General features: G+C 49.3%; 1 protein-coding gene across 1 annotated transcript in view; it reads left to right on the top strand.

The window, feature by feature from the left end:
• LOC145335740 (zinc-binding protein A33-like) overlaps positions 1-16,544 on the top strand; it is a 28,007-nt gene extending 11,463 nt beyond the window's left edge. Inside the window, exons 3-6 of the mRNA XM_080181459.1 lie at positions 4,561-4,791; positions 6,272-6,294; positions 10,240-10,355; positions 16,000-16,544. Coding sequence (XP_080037585.1) covers positions 4,561-4,791; positions 6,272-6,294; positions 10,240-10,355; positions 16,000-16,544 — 915 coding nt within the window. The remainder of the gene's footprint in view (positions 1-4,560; positions 4,792-6,271; positions 6,295-10,239; positions 10,356-15,999) is intronic.
• The last annotated feature ends 608 nt before the right edge of the window (positions 16,545-17,152 follow it).

Genomic DNA, 17,152 nt, shown 5'->3' with positions numbered 1-17,152 from the left:
ACTGCGGTCTTCAACACTTCACCCACCAACACAGCAAAGAAGATAGCTTTCCCCCTGGCCTGATTTTCACTCTCCCACAAAGGTGATATTGGATGGGTATAAAACTAGCCTTTCACTGACACCTGTGGGATTCCCACCCGGCGAATGGGCTTAGAAATGATTCCCTTTGATGGTGTATTATGCTGCTCCATATCAGGGCCTTCCCTGAACTGGTTCAGATTATGTCGAGGTGGTCCGCGTTGGGGCGATGTTTTGGCATCACTCAGTTTGGACTCGTTTTGCTTTCGGAATGGCTGCCATTAAGTTGGCTTGATTCAGCAAGGGGTTTGCTGGGATAGGTGTGGTTTTGACTGGAGGTGAATTGGCTTCGAAGTACATTTGGCACTGGCTGGTTCAGAGTTGCTTGGCTTGGTCTGCCTTTGCTTGAATCATTCCGATTTGGCCCAGGGTAGCTTGGAAAGTGATCAGTTTTTGTTTGGAGTAATTTGGTTGCTGGCAAACCCAAATCTTATTGCAAATGGGGGTCAAATTCCATGTTCATGGGAGCAACCACCTCAACATTATTCTTGGTATCAGCGGAAACATGAATAAATATCAGGTCTTTTACACATTCCTGGAGTCTGAACATTTAAACAGAGTATGGGATGGAGAGGGTGACATTTGTTCCAATCATTCTGATCTGAACTTGATGATGTTCTCTGTTTAAACACCAACTTATAGACCATTTTAGTACTTAGTGAATCACTGATGGCTGCTATATTAAAGTGTGCAGATTATTTTATGGATTATATAAAGATAAATCATCACTGGATAACATACTCTGCTGGAGGAATACCCTGGTGTGGTTTTAATTTTAATGTTCATTCACATTGATATCTGGAGATGTCAATGGGGATTCACTGATAAAACTAGTTAAAGAGTTGACGTCTGGGAAGTCAGTCAAAGGCCTACTTTCTGTGCCTGCTCTCACTGTGCACTCTGATATGGTGGCTGTTCACACTTGTAGATCATTCTAATGTATGGCCTATCCACTGAATTCATGTCACTGCATTAGGTTCAACGCACAGATAGCGACACACAGTCAAGGAGTGTATTCTGCCGTACACAGACGAGGCATGTGATGCATATTGGCACCTTAAGTGATGACCGAGCCCCTTTATTTTCCCCCTTTCTCTCCCCAGCCCTTCACTCCCTCTCATTTTCTCCATCTTCTTGTCTCTCTCTTTCCCATCGTTCTGTCTCCCTCACTCTCTCTTCCATACACTCTCTTTCCCATTCTCGGTCTATCTTCTTTCCCCCGCATTCCTTCTGCCTCTCTCCTTTCTTCCTACTCTCTCTCTCCCCTCCTTCCTTTTCCTCACAAACCCCATTCTCCCTCTCTCTCTTTCACTCTCCCCATTCAGTTTTTCTCTCACCCTCCCTGTCTCCCTTTATTCATTCTCTTTCACTCTATACCTCAGTCTGTCACTTCCACTCTCTTTTCCACACACTCTTTCCAATTTTCTCTATCTTCTCTCCTTCTGCTTCTATCCTCCTCTCCCACTCTTGCTCTCCCTTTCTCTATCCATTTCCCTCACAAACCATCTCTTTCTCTCTTCCACTCTCTTTCTCTCCCCCAGTTATTTATTCTTGTTCTCTCAATATCTACCCCACCCTCTCTCTCTCTCTCTCTCTCACTCTACCTCGCTCCCCTACCTATTGTTCTTTCCGTCTTCCCCATTCTCTCACCCTCTCCATTTCTCCCCACTGTCCCTCCCCCACCACCAATTCTCTGCCCTTTGTCATTCTCAAGTGAAATGAAAGGCAGTTCGCACCATTGGCTGCGTGGCGCATTTGTTTATTATATATGGGTGGCTCTGACAGGACAGAACTGAGTTGTTAAAGGTTTGGTGACATTAAACATGTCATTTGAAATCCATGGAAATGGGACGCGGGATCAGACTACCTGGAGCCGTTTGCCACACAAATATAATACCTCAAGATGTTGTAGACAGTTCTTCACCTTGCCCAGCTGCCTGCCTCTCAGCCACTGAACTTGTTCAACTCTGAAGGGACTGAAGGATGTAACTATCTTTGGTGGACACTGAACATTGTCTCCCTTGCCAAGTTTCTACTGTAAGACAGCCAAAGAAATTATGTGGAGTTTTTTTTATTTCTTTCATAGAAACATAGGAAATAGAAGCAGGAGTAGGCCATTCAGCCCTTCTAACCTGCTCCATCATTCATTATAATTATCCAGTCTGATCCTGCCTCTCCCTCAACCTTTGACCCCTTTAGCCCCCAGTTTTTTTTAATTTAACTCCTTCTTGAAAACATACAGGACGGGAATTTCTGTCCATTCTCACCCCCAAAACCAGAGAATCTCGCTTGAGGTCAACGGACTTTTGTATGATCCCCCACAATGCTGTGATTTCCGAGGTGGCCAAGACAGGAAACTTCCCCCACAATGTTTTGGCCTCAAATTACTTTCTTTGGTAGTGAATTCCACAGGTTTACCAGTCTCTAGGTGAAGAAATTTCTCCTCACCTCAGTCCTAAATTGTTTATCCCATTTCTTTAGACTGTGACCCCTGGTTCTGGACACCCCACTTTCAGGAACATCCTTCCGACATCTACCCTGTCTAGCCCTGATAGAATTTTATAGATTTATAGTTTATCCTGCAGCCCACACACCAACAGGTTCTTTGTCTCCACCCCCTACCTCTCCACAAGCTTCTACCTCATTCCGACATCTATTTTCAGGAGCCAGAAGGTTTTCATCCAAACAGGTTGGGGGGGGGGGGGGCACTGTTTCTTAGGGAATGTTTCTTTTTTTAAATTTGTTTGTGGAACATGGGTGTCATTGGCTGGGCCAGCATTTATTGCCCATCCTTGAGGGCATTTAAGAGTCAACCACATTGCTGTGGGTCTGGAGTTACATGTAGTGCAGACTAAGTAAGGATGGCAGATTTTCTTCCTTAAAGAATATTCATGAACCAGATGGGTTTTTCCGACAGTCGACAATGGTTTCAGGGTCATTAGTACACTCTTAATTCCAGATTTTTATTGGATTCAAATTTCGCCATCTGCAGTGGCGGGATTTGACCCCAGGTCCACAGATCGTTACCCTGGGTCTCTGGATTGTTAATCCAGTGATAACATCACTGTACCACCGTCTCCCTTCATGCCCCAGTTTAACTCTTGCCTGACCTAAATTCCAATAGCTCACAACTCTTTAAGAGAAGAACAGGTACAATGGCCATGCTAAATTCTCTGTCAGTGTTCCCAAACAGGAGTGTGGTGACTAGGGGATTTTCACAGTAACTTCATTGCAGTGTTAATGTAAGCCTACTTGTGACATTAACTTGCTGTACCTGTGCTCAGCACTCTAGGCATGCTCTCACCAAATCTCTGTATAGATGCAGCAAGGCTTTTGTATTCATGCCCTCCAATCCCCTTGCACTTGAGACCAACATGCTATTTTCCCTCCTTGCTAGATGCAAACGTTAACTATTTTTGTTTCATGTACAAGGACCCTAAATCATTCCGAATACCAACATGCAATAGCTCCTCAATGCGTTTAAAAAGAAAACCTTTCTATTTTTCTGGCCAAAATGAATAACCTCACATTTCTCTACAGTACAGTCCACCTTCTTGCCCAATCAGTGAAGCACCCTATATACATTCGCAACCACTTTGTGTCCATCACGCAGCCTAAATTCCTACCATAGCTTTCCACTGTTAGCAAAGCTTTATACCCTTACACTTGATCCATTCAATAAACACATCTAATTCTTACAATCCTTTCCTATTAAAACCCCTCCCAGTGATACCCACTGGGGATATGCTAGGCACCATACGGTTCCCTCATGAAGAATGAAGCTGTATGACTGCTCCCACTGCATCATTACCTTAGTGAAATATCCAGACAAAAAGCAGCATTGATTGTCAGAGACACCAATTTAGTACATCCTTCACTGCGACTCAATAAAGTGTTTACAGCACAGAAGCAGGCCATTCTGCTCAGCAGATTAAGTTTATTTATTACTGTCACAAGTAAGCTTACATTAACACTGCAATGAAATTACTGTGAGAATCCCCTAGTTGCCACACTCTGGTGCCAGTTTGGGTACACTGAGGGAGAATTTAGCATGGCCAATACATGTCTTTCAGACTGTAGGAGGAAACTGGAGCACCTGGAGGAAACTCATGCAGACATGAGTAGAGTGTGCAGACTCCACACAGACAGTGACCCAAGGCTGGAATCAAACCCACGTTCCTGCCATTTTCTCTTTCACATGCTTCTCTATCCCCCCTCCGAATATTCATCTCAACTGTTCTTTGTGGCAGTGATTTCCACACGCTCACCCCTATTGGACTGTCACCATGCATGGTAGAGAGATTCTTGTCGGGCTTCGTAAAACTGAACAATTCTCTTGGGCATTCTGCAGTTTATCAAATTCAAAGACTCCCCGCCCTCCCTCCCCCCTGCCCCTTCAGTCCTCCCAAGGTTGAACTCCACCAAGGCTTGAGGCAGTTTGAGGTTTGGCGCCTGACTAATCAACTTCCTTGACTTTGACAGAAAATGGCGGAGAGCCTGGAACAAAACATCGCGGCTGAGTTCACGACCTTGCATCAGTTCCTCAATGATGAGGAGGAGCTGATGAAGGGGAAGTTGAAGGAGGACGTGGAGAGGCTCTCCAGACTGCTGAGGGAGAACTTGCAGCGGATCACTGAAAAGCGGGCCTCCATTGAGTGTACCATCCTGGAGATCCAGCAGAGACTCGATGTCCAGGAAACCGCCTTCCTCGCGGTAAGAACCTTCTCCAGCAGAGACTCCCCAAGCCAATGATGTCTATTCTGTGCACAGGGTCAAAGGCAGCAGGAACATGGGACCACCACCACCTCCAGGTTCCCTGCCATGTCACAACTTGGGCATATTGGAGCAATTCTCCCAGCCCACTGATTACTCTCCAACAGCACTGTGGGATTACCTCCCTAACAGCACTGTACGATTACCCCCAAACAGCACTGTGGGATTACTCTCCGAACAGCACTGTGGGATTACCCCCTAACAGCACTGTGGGATTACCCCCCTAACAGCACTGTGGAATTACCCCCTAACAGCACTGTGGGATTACCCCCCTAACAGCACTGTGGAATTACCCCCTAACAGCACTGTGGGATTACCCCCCTAACAGCACTGTGGGATTACCCCCTAACAGATCTGTGGGATTACCCCCCCTAACGGCACTGTGGGATTAACCCCCAAACAGCACTGTGGGATTACCCCCTAACAGATCTGTGGGATTACCCCCAACAGCTCTGTGGGATTAACCCCCAAACAAATCTGTGAGATTACCCCCTAACAGATCTGTGGGATTACCCCCAACAGCACTGTGGGATTACCCCCTAACAAATCTGTGAGATTACCCCCTAACAGATCTGTGGGATTACCCCCCTAATGACACTGTGGGATTACTGCCCTAACAGCACTGTGGGATTACCCCCTAACAGCTCTGTGGGATTACCACCCCTAACAGCACTGTGGGATTATACCCCTAACAGCACTATGGGATTACCCCCTAACAGATCTGTGGGATTACCCCCCTAACAGCACTGTGGGATTACCTCTTAACAGCACTGTGGGATTACCTCCCCCCCAACAGCACTTTGGGATTACCCCCCACTAACAGCACTGTGCGATTACCCCCCCAACAGCACCGTGGGATCATAGAATCATAGAATCCCTATAGTGCAGAATGAGGCTATGCACCCATTGAGCCTGCACTGACAACAATCCCCACCCAGGGCCTCTCCCCAAAACTCTATGTACTTACCCTGCTAAAATAGGGTAGAACATGCAGACTCCGCACAGACAGTCACCCGAGGCTGGAATTGTACCCGGGTCCCTGGTGCCGTGAGGCAGCAATGCTAACCACTGTAACCTTCTGGACTCCCAGACTCCAACTGCCAGTCCCTCCTCTTCCACTAGGCTCAGCCTCCCACCGGAACGATCCATAGGGTCCTCACCAATTACTCAGCCCTTGGAACTTGTAACTCCCAAAGCCTCCCCACCTTTCAAGGGCCACACTACCAAAAGCAGATAGCAGTCAGCAAACCCAGGGCCATCCGCTGATGCCTGGGATCAGTTGGCTGTGCTTGTACAGTCTATGGATCATTTAACAATAAATCCATTGCAGTCTTGGAGCGACACCCTCATGTAACTGTGATTTCCATCGTTCAAAATGGTTAACCTTTTCCTTGTTTTCTTTTCTGCTTCCCACCTGAAGGATGTCAAATCTCTAATCGAGAGGTACGTGTCATTTCTCAAAGTACTTTGTTGTATTTTCACATCATTTCATTGCAGTGTGGTATTGCTGTTGGTGAGTGTCGCTTGTTGTGAGTTTTTGGACTATTTGGAAGGTGAACTCCACCACATAGAGCCAATGCAGAACAGGAACTGTTCTTGGATGCTGCGTCATCAATCATTGGATGCTGCGTCATCAAGTGGTGTGATGAATTAAAGGCCAACTCCTGAATGACACAAGGGTCTCAGGCTGTTATCAGAGTCGATGGGTTATGGTTGGTCTGAACACAGGAAGTGACAATCCTTCAGTTCGTTTAGCCAGTGAGCTCATGCCAATCTCAGCATTGGAAATGACTGGGTCAATTTAATTTCAGTAATGCTCCTGACAAGATCCTGCATGGGAAACTGGCCAAGAAGATAAGAGGCCATGGACTGGACAATTTTTGGCAAATTGGACCCAAAGTTGGCTTAGTGGCAGGAGGCAGAGAGGTATGGTCGAAGGTTGATTTTGTGACTAGAAGCCTGTGTCCAGTGATTTACCACAGGGATTAGTGCTGGGTCCCTTGTTTGTAGTGTACATTAATGGTCTGAATGTGAATGTAGGAGATATGATCAGTCAGTTCACAGATGACATGGACATTGGTGATGTGGTAAAGAGTGAGGAGGAAAGCCTTAGATTACAGGAAGATATAGACAGACTGGTCAGATGGGCAGAACAGTGGCAACTGGAATTTAACTCTGAAAAGAGTGAGGTGATGCATTTTGGAAGAATTAACCTTGCAATGAATGGCAGGACGGTAGAGTATATTGGTGTGCATGTCTGAAGGCAGAAAGACAGGTAGACAAGGTGGTTAAGGAGGCATATAGGATACTTGCCTTTATTAGCTGAGTCACTGTATATAAGAGCAGGGAGCTGTATAAAATGCCGATTAGGTCACAGCTAGGGCACTGCGTGCAGTTCTCATCACCACACGATAGGAAGGGTATGATTGCACTAGAGAGGGTGCAGAGGAGATTCACCAGGGTTCTGCCTGGGTTGGACAGTTTCAGTTGTGAAAAAAGGCTGTTTAGGCTGGCGTTGTTTTCCTGAGAGCAGAGAAGGCTGAGGGGGGTTTGAGGTATATAAGATTAATAAGGGGTGATAGATAGAATGGATAGGAAGGAATGGTCCCCCTTAGCAGAGGGGTCAGTAACCGGGGACATAGATTTAAAGTCAGGGGCAGGAGATTGAGAGGGGGACTGAGGGAAACCAATTTCACACAGAGGGTGGTGAGAATCTGGAACTCACTGCCTGAAAGAGTGTTAGAGGCAGGGACATTTAAGTCGCATTTATTGAAGCACTATTGGCAGATTTTTCACCTGTGCTCACCCAAACCCAGAAAATACTGCCCGAGGGCAACGAGCATTTGCATCATTTGTCCCGGCCTGCTACTAATCCCGGGCTAGACAGAACATGAAAATTACCCCCCTCCCCCATAGCATACCAGGCTCCGGGACCAAGTATTGGATAATAGGATTAGAGTAGATAGGTGCTTGATGGTTGGCACAGACATGATGGGCTGAAGGACCTCTTTCTGTGCTGTAAAGCTCTGTGGGTGGAATTTTCCCAACCCACCCACCACAGGAATCATAGTGCGCAGGGTTACACCATGCAAAGGTTTGTTGACTTTGGGACGGGAATATCTGCCCTGGAGCATGAGGTCAGAAAATCCTGCCCGATGATTCTAAGATCACACTATCGGAGGTGATTGGGTCTATTTAAAATCCCTGTTGGAGATGACCGGATGATAACCTGGCCTTTCTAAACTCATCATTGGAGTTAGCCAGGTCTCATTATCCTCACTATTTGAGATAACTTGCTTTTTGTTGACCTCAGCATTATTGAATAGTTTCTGATTAACTTCATAATTAGAGCTGAGTAGATTTTGGTTAACCTCACCATTTGAGGTGATTATATTCTGACTAATCTCACTATTGGAGATTACCAGTCCTAGGCTAACTTCATTATCTCTTGTGTTACTCCACATACAAGTGATTTTTGCCTTCTTCTTGGGTTGCGACCCAGGCAGTCAATCGTTCTGAGTACCAGGCGTTACTTTTCATGGGTGGGGCATGCAAAATCTCTCATCTTTATGCCAGCTCTCATTAATTTCTCACCTCAAGTAAACATAGAAACTAGAAGCATGAGTAGGCCCTTCAGCTCTTTGAGTTTGCTTCACCATTTATTATAATCGTGGCTGATCATCAAATTCAATATCCTGATCCCACCGTCCCTCCCATATTCCTTGATCCCTTTGGCCCCAAGAGCTATATCTAATTTCTTCTTGAAATCACACAACATTTTGGCCTCAACTACTTTCTGGGGTAGTGAATTCCACACATTCACCACTCTTTGGGCGAAGAAATTTCTCCTCACCTCAGACCTGAAAGGTTTACCCCTTACCCTCAAACTATGACCCTAGTTCTGGACTCCTCCGCCACTGGGGCATTTTTTCTGAATCTACCCTATCTAATCCTGTTAGAATTTTATAAGTTTCTCCCCTCTCACTCTTGCACACTCCAGTGAATATAATCCTAATCAAATTAGTCTCTCCTTATATGACAGTCCTGCCATCCCAGGAATCAGCTGAAATCATGTATTTTGTTCTCTTGTCCAAATCTTTAATATATAATGTGTACAGCTGGGGTCCTGGCACAGATCCCTGTGGCATCCCACTAGTCACTGCCTGCCAACCAGAAAAAGTCAATTGATGGTATTTTCCATCCACGCTCACCCTGGGAACCTGAAACTGGAAAATCCCGCCTGAGGTCAAGGGACCTTTGCCTGATTCCTGTCCCGCCAGCTGCGATTCCGATGGTGGACAAGTGGGAAAGTTCCGCCCTATGAATTACACCAGGCTCGCATCCTGAGTTGATAATACCTTGTGACTCCTGATGTTCTTAATTTAAAATACAGCAGCAAAATGGCTAAGTGACGAGCCAGGCGACGTGATTTTGAATCCTGCCGTGGCGATTTGAGGATTTAAACTCATACTTAAAATGGGAAGTGTTTATCAGTGAAGCTATCAGATTATTGAAAATGGTTTCATTAATGTCCAACAGAAAAGGAAACCTTGCCTTTTCTGATTTAAGTTCAGAGATCTTCCAGTGATTAAATCCTAAACCAACACATTCCCAAGGATAGTCAGCTGCAAGTAACCACCACTAAAATGGATAGAAAAATGCAATTTAAGATCAAGAGTTCATTCAAGTTTCAGTACCCATACTGGAGTCAAAGAGTCTAAGTAAACCTATAATTGAATAGCCTCCCTCACAGCTGGTTTATTTATTTATTAGTGTCACCAGTAGGCTTAAGTTAACACTGCAATGAAGTTACTGTGAAAATCCACTAGTCACCACACTCCGGCACCTGTTCGGGTACACTGCGGGAGAATTTAGCACGGCCAATGCACCCTGCCCAGCACATCTTTCAGACTGTGGGAGGAAACTGGAGCACCCGGAGGAAACCCACACAGACACGGGGAGAACATGCAGATTCTGCACAGTGACCCAAGGTTGGGATTGAACCTGGGTCCTTGGCGCTGTGAGGCAGCAGTGCCAACCATTGTGCCACCATGCTGATGGATTGAATACAATATTTTGGTTGTTTTGGTGCAAACTGGGGATCGGGCACCCCCAATTACAGCATTCATCTTGCGGGAAAATTGATTACGACTGACGAGTCTCGAATTGAGAGCATTTTGAGCAAGTAAGTGTGTCGCAAGTCCGAGCACTATCTTGGGCAAGCGATGTGATACTGTCCCAATGTGGTCTGCCTTGTATACCCTCCTCCCCCACCCACCCTGCCACTCCGAGATGGACGTCTGCTCCTAAGTTTTTTCAAGTGTTAGTATCACAGAGGAAGGGAATTGTTTAACTTCATTTGTTTTAAAAAATTGTGTTCTTTCCAAGGTCCTATGTGAAGTTTAAGAAGCCGGCAGAGATTCCTCTTAGCCTTCTCCTCGGCGAATTTGGTGGCCCCATCCAGCTCATTGTGTGGAGACGGATGTTGAGTGTCATCAGTCCAGGTAATGTCCCCACGGTGGGGGAGGATTGTTCATTCGATATGAGGCTGATAGCAACGGCCATTGTGTGAGGGACTTGTTCTTCTATGTGACTCCAGGCTCCACCAGATGTCCAGGCTGGCTGTCGGGCTAATCTGCAGCTTGGGGAAGCACTAGCGGAGAGAGGGGCAGAGACCCTCTGCCCCTCAGGTTGATGATTTTTCAACAGAGACAGAAGATAAACCAGTGCCGAATAAATCCAGGGTCAGGGAAATGTGGGGCGGTGGTGATGGGTAGAATAGGGTAAAAATAAGGGCAAAAGAGCAGTTGGGAGGAAGACCTGCATTTAAGTTACACTGCCTCGGGTCATAGAATCCCACCATTGCAAAAGGAGGCCATTCAGCCTATCCTACTCCGATTCTCTGGCAAAGAATCCCACCCAGAACCTAATTCCGTAATCATGCATACTTACCCTGCTAATCCACCTAACTTGCACATCTTTGGATACTAGCTGGCAATTTAGCATGGCCAATCCACCTAACATAAGCTATTTTTAAGTTTATTTATTAGTGTCACAATAGGCTTACATTAACACTATAATGAAGTTACTGTGAAAATCCCCTAGTCTCCACATTTTGACACCTGTTTGGGTACACTGAGGGAGAATTTAGCATGGCCAAAGCACATAACCACACGTCTTTCAGACTGTGGAGGAAACCCACGTAGACACGGGGTGAACATGCAGATTCCACGCAGACAGTGAATCAAACCCTGGTCCCTGACATTGTGAGGCAGCAGTGCTAACCACTGTGCCATCATGCTGCCTGTACATCTTTGGACACTACAGGACAATTTAGCATGGCCAATCCACCTAACCCACATATCTTTAGACTGTGGGAGGAAACCCAAGCATCCAAAGGGAACCCATGCGGATAAGGGGAGAGTGTGCCATCACCACACAGACAGAAATCTAAGGCCAAAATTGAACCCAGGTTCCTAGCGCTATGAGGCAGCAATGCTAACCACTGTGCCACCATGCCATCTTCATTCCCCTTTATGTGGGAAATACAGCAGTCAAACTGCGCATAGCAAGATTCCCCCACATAGCAATGAGGTAAAGGACCAACTAGCCACTTGATATGACAGAAATTGATCATTGCTTAAAAGAGAGGCATGTTGTCAAAACTTTTCATCCTGTGTCCAACAGGACAAATGCAAGAGTATCAAATTTCAAACACTCATGGCATTTTATAAGGTGGGAGAAAAGTGCACTGATTGATTTGGCGAGCTGACTCTGATTGGCCAAAATGTTGCCATGGCAAAAGAAAATGGTAAACTATGTGTTCCCCAAATTCCCCAATAATTCAAAACAAGACCAAGGTTTGAACCTCTTCTTTTAGTTTGCAGATAACGGGTCCCTGTGTATGAATGTATACTGTTTCTAGCAAGCATAAGTAAGTCACGTACTGAGCTTGACTGATTATCTTAAACTGGCTGTTGGTGTAACTATTAGCACACTCTGGGCAGCATTTACTGAGCAATCCTTAGTGTAAAACAGTAGGTAATTTGTCTGTCCTTTCAGCAATATTCAATGACAAAATCATCTGCTTCAATGATGTTGAGTGCAGGGTAAAAATTGGCCAGGACACTGGGGTGAACTTTGCTTCAAAATAGACCCATGAGATCTTTTATGCTCACCACCCCCCGCGAGACCAGATACAGCACTGGTTGAATGAACTGTCTAAAAGATTGCCATTCCGATAATGCAACATTCCCACAGTACTGCACTGGTGTATCAGCCTAGATCACCTGTTTGAGTCCACGGAGTGGGACAACAATTCACCACCTTCTGGCTCAGAAGTGCTAGCCACTGAGTCACGGCATACAGCATAAAATCAGCAAAGATCAAAGAGACTCAGAGGTGTTTCAACAGGCCACCAATTGGACAGGTTGGGAACAGATTATCCATCCCAATGAGACTGTGGGATGGAGTTTTCATTAATGAAAATGGCAATGAGGTAACGCATCCGTTGAAGAATAACAGCTGTCTTTTGTCTCTCTTTCTCATCTCTTCTTCGCCCCTCCTCCCTCTCCCCCCTTCCTCTCTCTCTCACTTCACGCTCCCACTCTCTCCCCCCTCCCTCTCTCCCTCTCCCTCTCTCCCTCTCCCTCACTGTCCCCCTCCTCCCTCTCCCATCCCCCTCCCTCTTCCCCCTTCTCTTGCCCCCTTCCCTATGTACCCCCCTCCACCTCTCCCTCCCTCTCTTTTCCCCTTCTCTTCCCCCCCCCCATCTCTCTCTCTTTCTCTCTCTCCCTCTCTCGCCACCCTCTCTCTTTGTCTCCACCCTCTCTCTTTCTCTCCCTCTCTTCCTCTCTCTCTCTCTCTCTCCCCCCAAACCCCCTCTCTCTCCCTTTCTCACTCTCTCTCTTTCTTGTCCTTTTCTCTCTCTTCCTCTCCCCCTCTCTCTGTCTCTCACTCTCCATCCCCTTTTCTCTCTCTCTCTCTCTCTCTCTCTCGCCCTGTGTCTTCTTCTCCCTCTCTCTCTCTTGCTCTCTCTCTCTTTCTCTCTCTATATATACGCCTCGCTGTCTCCCTCTAACTCGCTCTCCCTCTCTCTCTCTATATATCCTCCTATCCCTTTCTCTCATTCTCTCTTTCTCTCTCTCCCCCCCTCTCTGTCTCTGTACCCCACCCCCCCCCTCTTCTCCCCCACCCCCCCTCTTCTCCCCCACCCCCCCTCTTCTCCCCCACCCCCCCTTCTCCCCCATCCCCCCCTCTTCTCCCCCATCCCCCCCTCTTCTCCCCCATCCCCCCCTCTTCTCCCCATCCCCCTCTCTTCTCCCCCATCCCCCCTCTCTTCTCCCCCATCCCCCCTCTCTTCTCCCCCATCCCCCTCTCTTCTCCCCCATCCCCCTCTCTTCTCCCCCATCCCCCCTCTCTTCTCCCCCATCCCCCCCTCTCTTCTCCCCCACCCCCCCCTTCTCCCCCACCCCCCCTCTCTTCTCCCCCTCCACCCCTTGTCTCTCCCTCTCTATACCCCTCTCTCTCCGCCTCCTCTCCCTCTCTTTCTTTCTCTCTCTCTCTCTCTCCCCATCTCTCTCTCTCTCTCTCTGCCCTCTCTCTCCCTCCCTCTCTAACCTTCTCTCTCTTTCTCGCCCCTCTCTCTTTCTCCCTCTCTCTCTCCTCCTCTTTCTCTACTCCTGCCTCGCTCCCTCACTCTACCCCTCTCTCTTGCTCTCTCTCGCACCTCTTTCTCTCTCTCCCTCCCTCTCTCTCTACCCCCTCTCTCCCTCACTCTACCCCCTCTCTCTTTCTCTCCCCCTTCTCTCTCTCTGTCTCTTCCCCCCACACTTTCTCTCTCGCTCCCTCTTTCTCTCTCCCCCCTCTCTCTATCTCCTCTCTCTCTCTTCCTCCCCCCTTACTCTTCCTCTTTCCCCGCCCCTCTCTCCCTCTCTCTCTCTCTCCCCGCCGCCCCCCTTTCTCTCTCTGTCCACCCCTCTCCAACACACCCCCCCACTCTCTCTCTCTCTCTCCCTCTGTGTTTGGGTGGGGTTTGAACACCCCCCCCCCTCTCTCTAAAACCCCTCTCTATCTCTCTCTCTCTCCCCCTCTCTCTCTCTCCCTCTTTCTCTCCCCCCTCCCTCTCTCCCCCCCTCTCTCTCTACCCTCCCTCTATCTCTCCCTTGACTCTCTCTCCTCCCCCTCTCTCCTTTTCTCTCTCTCTTCCCCTCACTCTTTCTCTCTCTTTCTCTTTCTCTTCCCCTCACTCTCTCCCCCCCTCTCTCTCTCACACCCCCCCATTCTCTCTGCCCCCCTCTCTCTCTCTGCCCCCCTCTCTCTCTCTGCCCCCCTCTCTCTCTCTGCCCCCCTCTCTCTCTCTGCCTCCCCACTCTCTGTCCCCCTCTATCTGTCCCCCTCTATCTGTCCCCCTCTATCTGTCCCCCTCTATCTGTCCCCGTCTATCTGTCCCCCTCTTTCTGTCCCCCTCTATCTGTCCCCCACTCTCTGTCCCCCTCTTTCTGTCCCCCTCTATCTGTCCCCCACTCTCTGTCCCCCTCTATCTGTCCCCCTCTATCTGTCCCCCTCTATCTGTCCCCCTCTATCTGTCCCCCTCTATCTGTCCCCCTCTATCTGTCCCCCTCTATCTGTCCCCGTCTATCTGTCCCCCTCTTTCTGTCCCCCTCTATCTGTCCCCCTCTATCTGTCCCCCTCTATCTGTCCCCCTCTTTCCCTCCATCCCTCCTCTCTCTCACCCCCCTCTCTCTCTCCCCCTTTCTCTCCCTCTCTGCTCTCTCTCTCTCTTTCCCTCTCTCTCTTCTCCTCTCTCTTTCTCTCCCCCTCTCTCTCTTCCCCCTCTCTGTCCCATCCCCTCTCTCCACCTTCTGTCCCTCTGTCTCTCTACTCCCTCTTTCTCTCTCATACCCACTCTCTCTCTCTCTCTCCCCTTTCCCTCTCTCTTTCTTTTCTCCTCTCTCTCTCCCCTCGCTCTCTCTCTTCTTCCCCCTCTCTCTTTCCCACCGCCCCTTCTCTTACTCTCTCTCTCTACCCCCTCTCTCTCCGTCTCTCTCTCTCTCACACCCACTCTCTCTCTCTCTCTCCTCCTCTCTCTCTCTGTCTCCCTCTCTCTCTCCCCCTCTCTCTCTTCTCCTCTCTCTCTCCCCCCACTCTCTCCCACCTCCTCTGCCCCCCTTCTCTCTATCTCCGCTCACTTTCTCTCCCTCTCCCCCCTCTCTCTTCCCCCCTCCCCTTCTCTCCCCCCCTCCTCTCTCCCCCCTCCTCTCTCCCCCCCCTCCCCCCCCTCCCCCCTCCTCTCTCCTCCCCTCCTCTCTGCCCCCTCCTCTCTGCCCCCTCCTCTCTCCCCCCTCCTCTCTCCCCCCCTCCTCTCTCCCCCCTTTTTCCCCACCCCTTCTCTCCCCTCTCTTTCTCTCCCCCCTCTCTCCCCCTTTGTCTCTCTCTCTGCCCTCTCTCTTTCCTCCCCTTTCTCTTTCCCTTTCTCTCTTCTCCTCTCCCTCTCTCCCACCTCTCTCTCTTTCCCTCCCTCTCTCACCCTACTCCCTCTCTCTCCCCCCCTTCTCTCTCTCTCCCCCTCTTCTCTCTCTCTCCCCCTCTTCTCTCTCTCTCCCCCTCTTCTCTCTCTCTCCCCCTCTCTCTCTTTCCCACTCCCTCTCTCTCTCCTCCTCTCCCTCTCTCTCTCTCCCCTCCCCCCTCTCTCTGTCTCCCACCCCCTCTCTCTCTCTCCTTCCCTCCCCCTCTCTCTCTACTCCCTCTCTCTCTCTCTCTCCCCCTCCTCCCTCTCTCTTCCCCCTCTCTCTCTCTCCCATCCCCTCTCTCTCTCCTTCCCTCCCCCCTCTCTCTCCTTCCCTCCCCCCTCTCTCTAATCCCTCTCCCTCTCTCTCTACTCCCTCTCTCTCTCCCCCACCCCCTCTCTCTCTCCTCCTCTCCCTCTCTCTCTCTACTCCCTTTCTCTCTGTCTCCCCCCTCTCTCTCTCTTCCCCCTCTCTTTCTCCCACCCCCTCTCTCCTCCCCTTCTCTCCCTCTCTCTCTCTATACCCCCTCTCTCTCCGTCTGTCTCTCCCTCCCTCCCACCTCTTTCTCTCCCCACTTCTCTCCCCTCTCTCCCTCCGCCCCCCCCACCCTTTCTCTCTCTCCTCCCTCTCTCTCTCTCAGTGCCGGCTGCCCTGACCCTCGAGCCCAACACGGCTCACCCTGAGCTGCTGATCTCGGAGGATCTGAGGAGCGTGCGTCTCAGTGACACCTGGCAGGACCTGCCTGATAATCCCGAGCGCTTTGATGACTGCGTCAGCGTGCTGTCTGCCCAGGGCTTCGACTCGGGCCGTCACTACTGGCAGGTGGAGGTGGGCAACAAGACCATGTGGGATGTGGGGTTGGCCAAAGAGTCGGTCAGCCGCAAGGGGAACATAATCCTGTCACCTGAGGATGGCTTCTGGACCATTTGGCTGCGCAACGGTAACGAGTACGAGGCCCTGTCCACACCCTCCGCCTTCCTGTCTCTCCGCTCCAAGCCCAAGACCATCGGCGTCTTCTTGGACTACGAGAAGGGTCATGTCTCCTTCTACAACGCTGATGACATGTCTGTCATCTACACCTTCACTGACACCTTCAATGAGAGACTCTTCCCTTACTTTAGCCCAGGAGAGAGTGACGGGGGGAAGAATGCTGAACCCTTAAAGCTTTGTCTCCTCCGCTTATAGAACTTCCAGTTTACCAAAACACTCGCCCATTCAGGAGCCTGTATATTTTTCAGAGGAAAGTATAGATCGTCGTGTGTATATTTTGATACCGTGCCGTGGAAAAGATTCTCTCTCTCACTCTCTCTCTCTCTCTCTCTCCCTCGCTCTCTCTCTCGCTCTCTCTCTCTCTCTCTCTCTCTCTCTTGTTTAAGGTGTGGTTGGGTAAAGTGCCACAGAGACTCTTGACCTTTCCAGAACGGATGGGCTTTAAAGGAGGCACTTAAAGCAATTCACCAACCTATGTTTCTAGACTGCCTTTTGCTCTCTCACTCTCCCTCTCTTCCTTTCCCTCTCCCTCCCTCTCCCTATCTCCCACTCCCTCTCTCCCTCTCCCTCTCTCCCTATCCCTCTTTCTCGCTCCCTGTCCCTCTCTCCTCTCCCTCTCTCTCTCCGCCTTCTCCCCCCTCTCTCCCTCTCTCTCCCCCTTCTCCCCCCTCTCCACCTCTCTCTCCCCCTCACTCTCTCCCTCTCCCTTCCTCCCAATCCCTCTTCTTCTCCCTCTCCCTCTTCTTCTCCCTCTCCCTCTCTGCCACTCCCTCTCTCCTGCTCTTTCTCTCTCTCTCCCCCTA

The sequence above is a fragment of the Carcharhinus amblyrhynchos genome, unplaced genomic scaffold (genome assembly GCF_965287045.1).
Source record: "Carcharhinus amblyrhynchos unplaced genomic scaffold, sCarAmb.v2.hapA scaffold_40, whole genome shotgun sequence".
Lineage (NCBI taxonomy): Eukaryota > Metazoa > Chordata > Chondrichthyes > Carcharhiniformes > Carcharhinidae > Carcharhinus > Carcharhinus amblyrhynchos.
The sequence above is the reverse complement of the archived record's forward strand: the minus strand, read 5'-3'. Positions and strand labels throughout refer to the sequence as shown.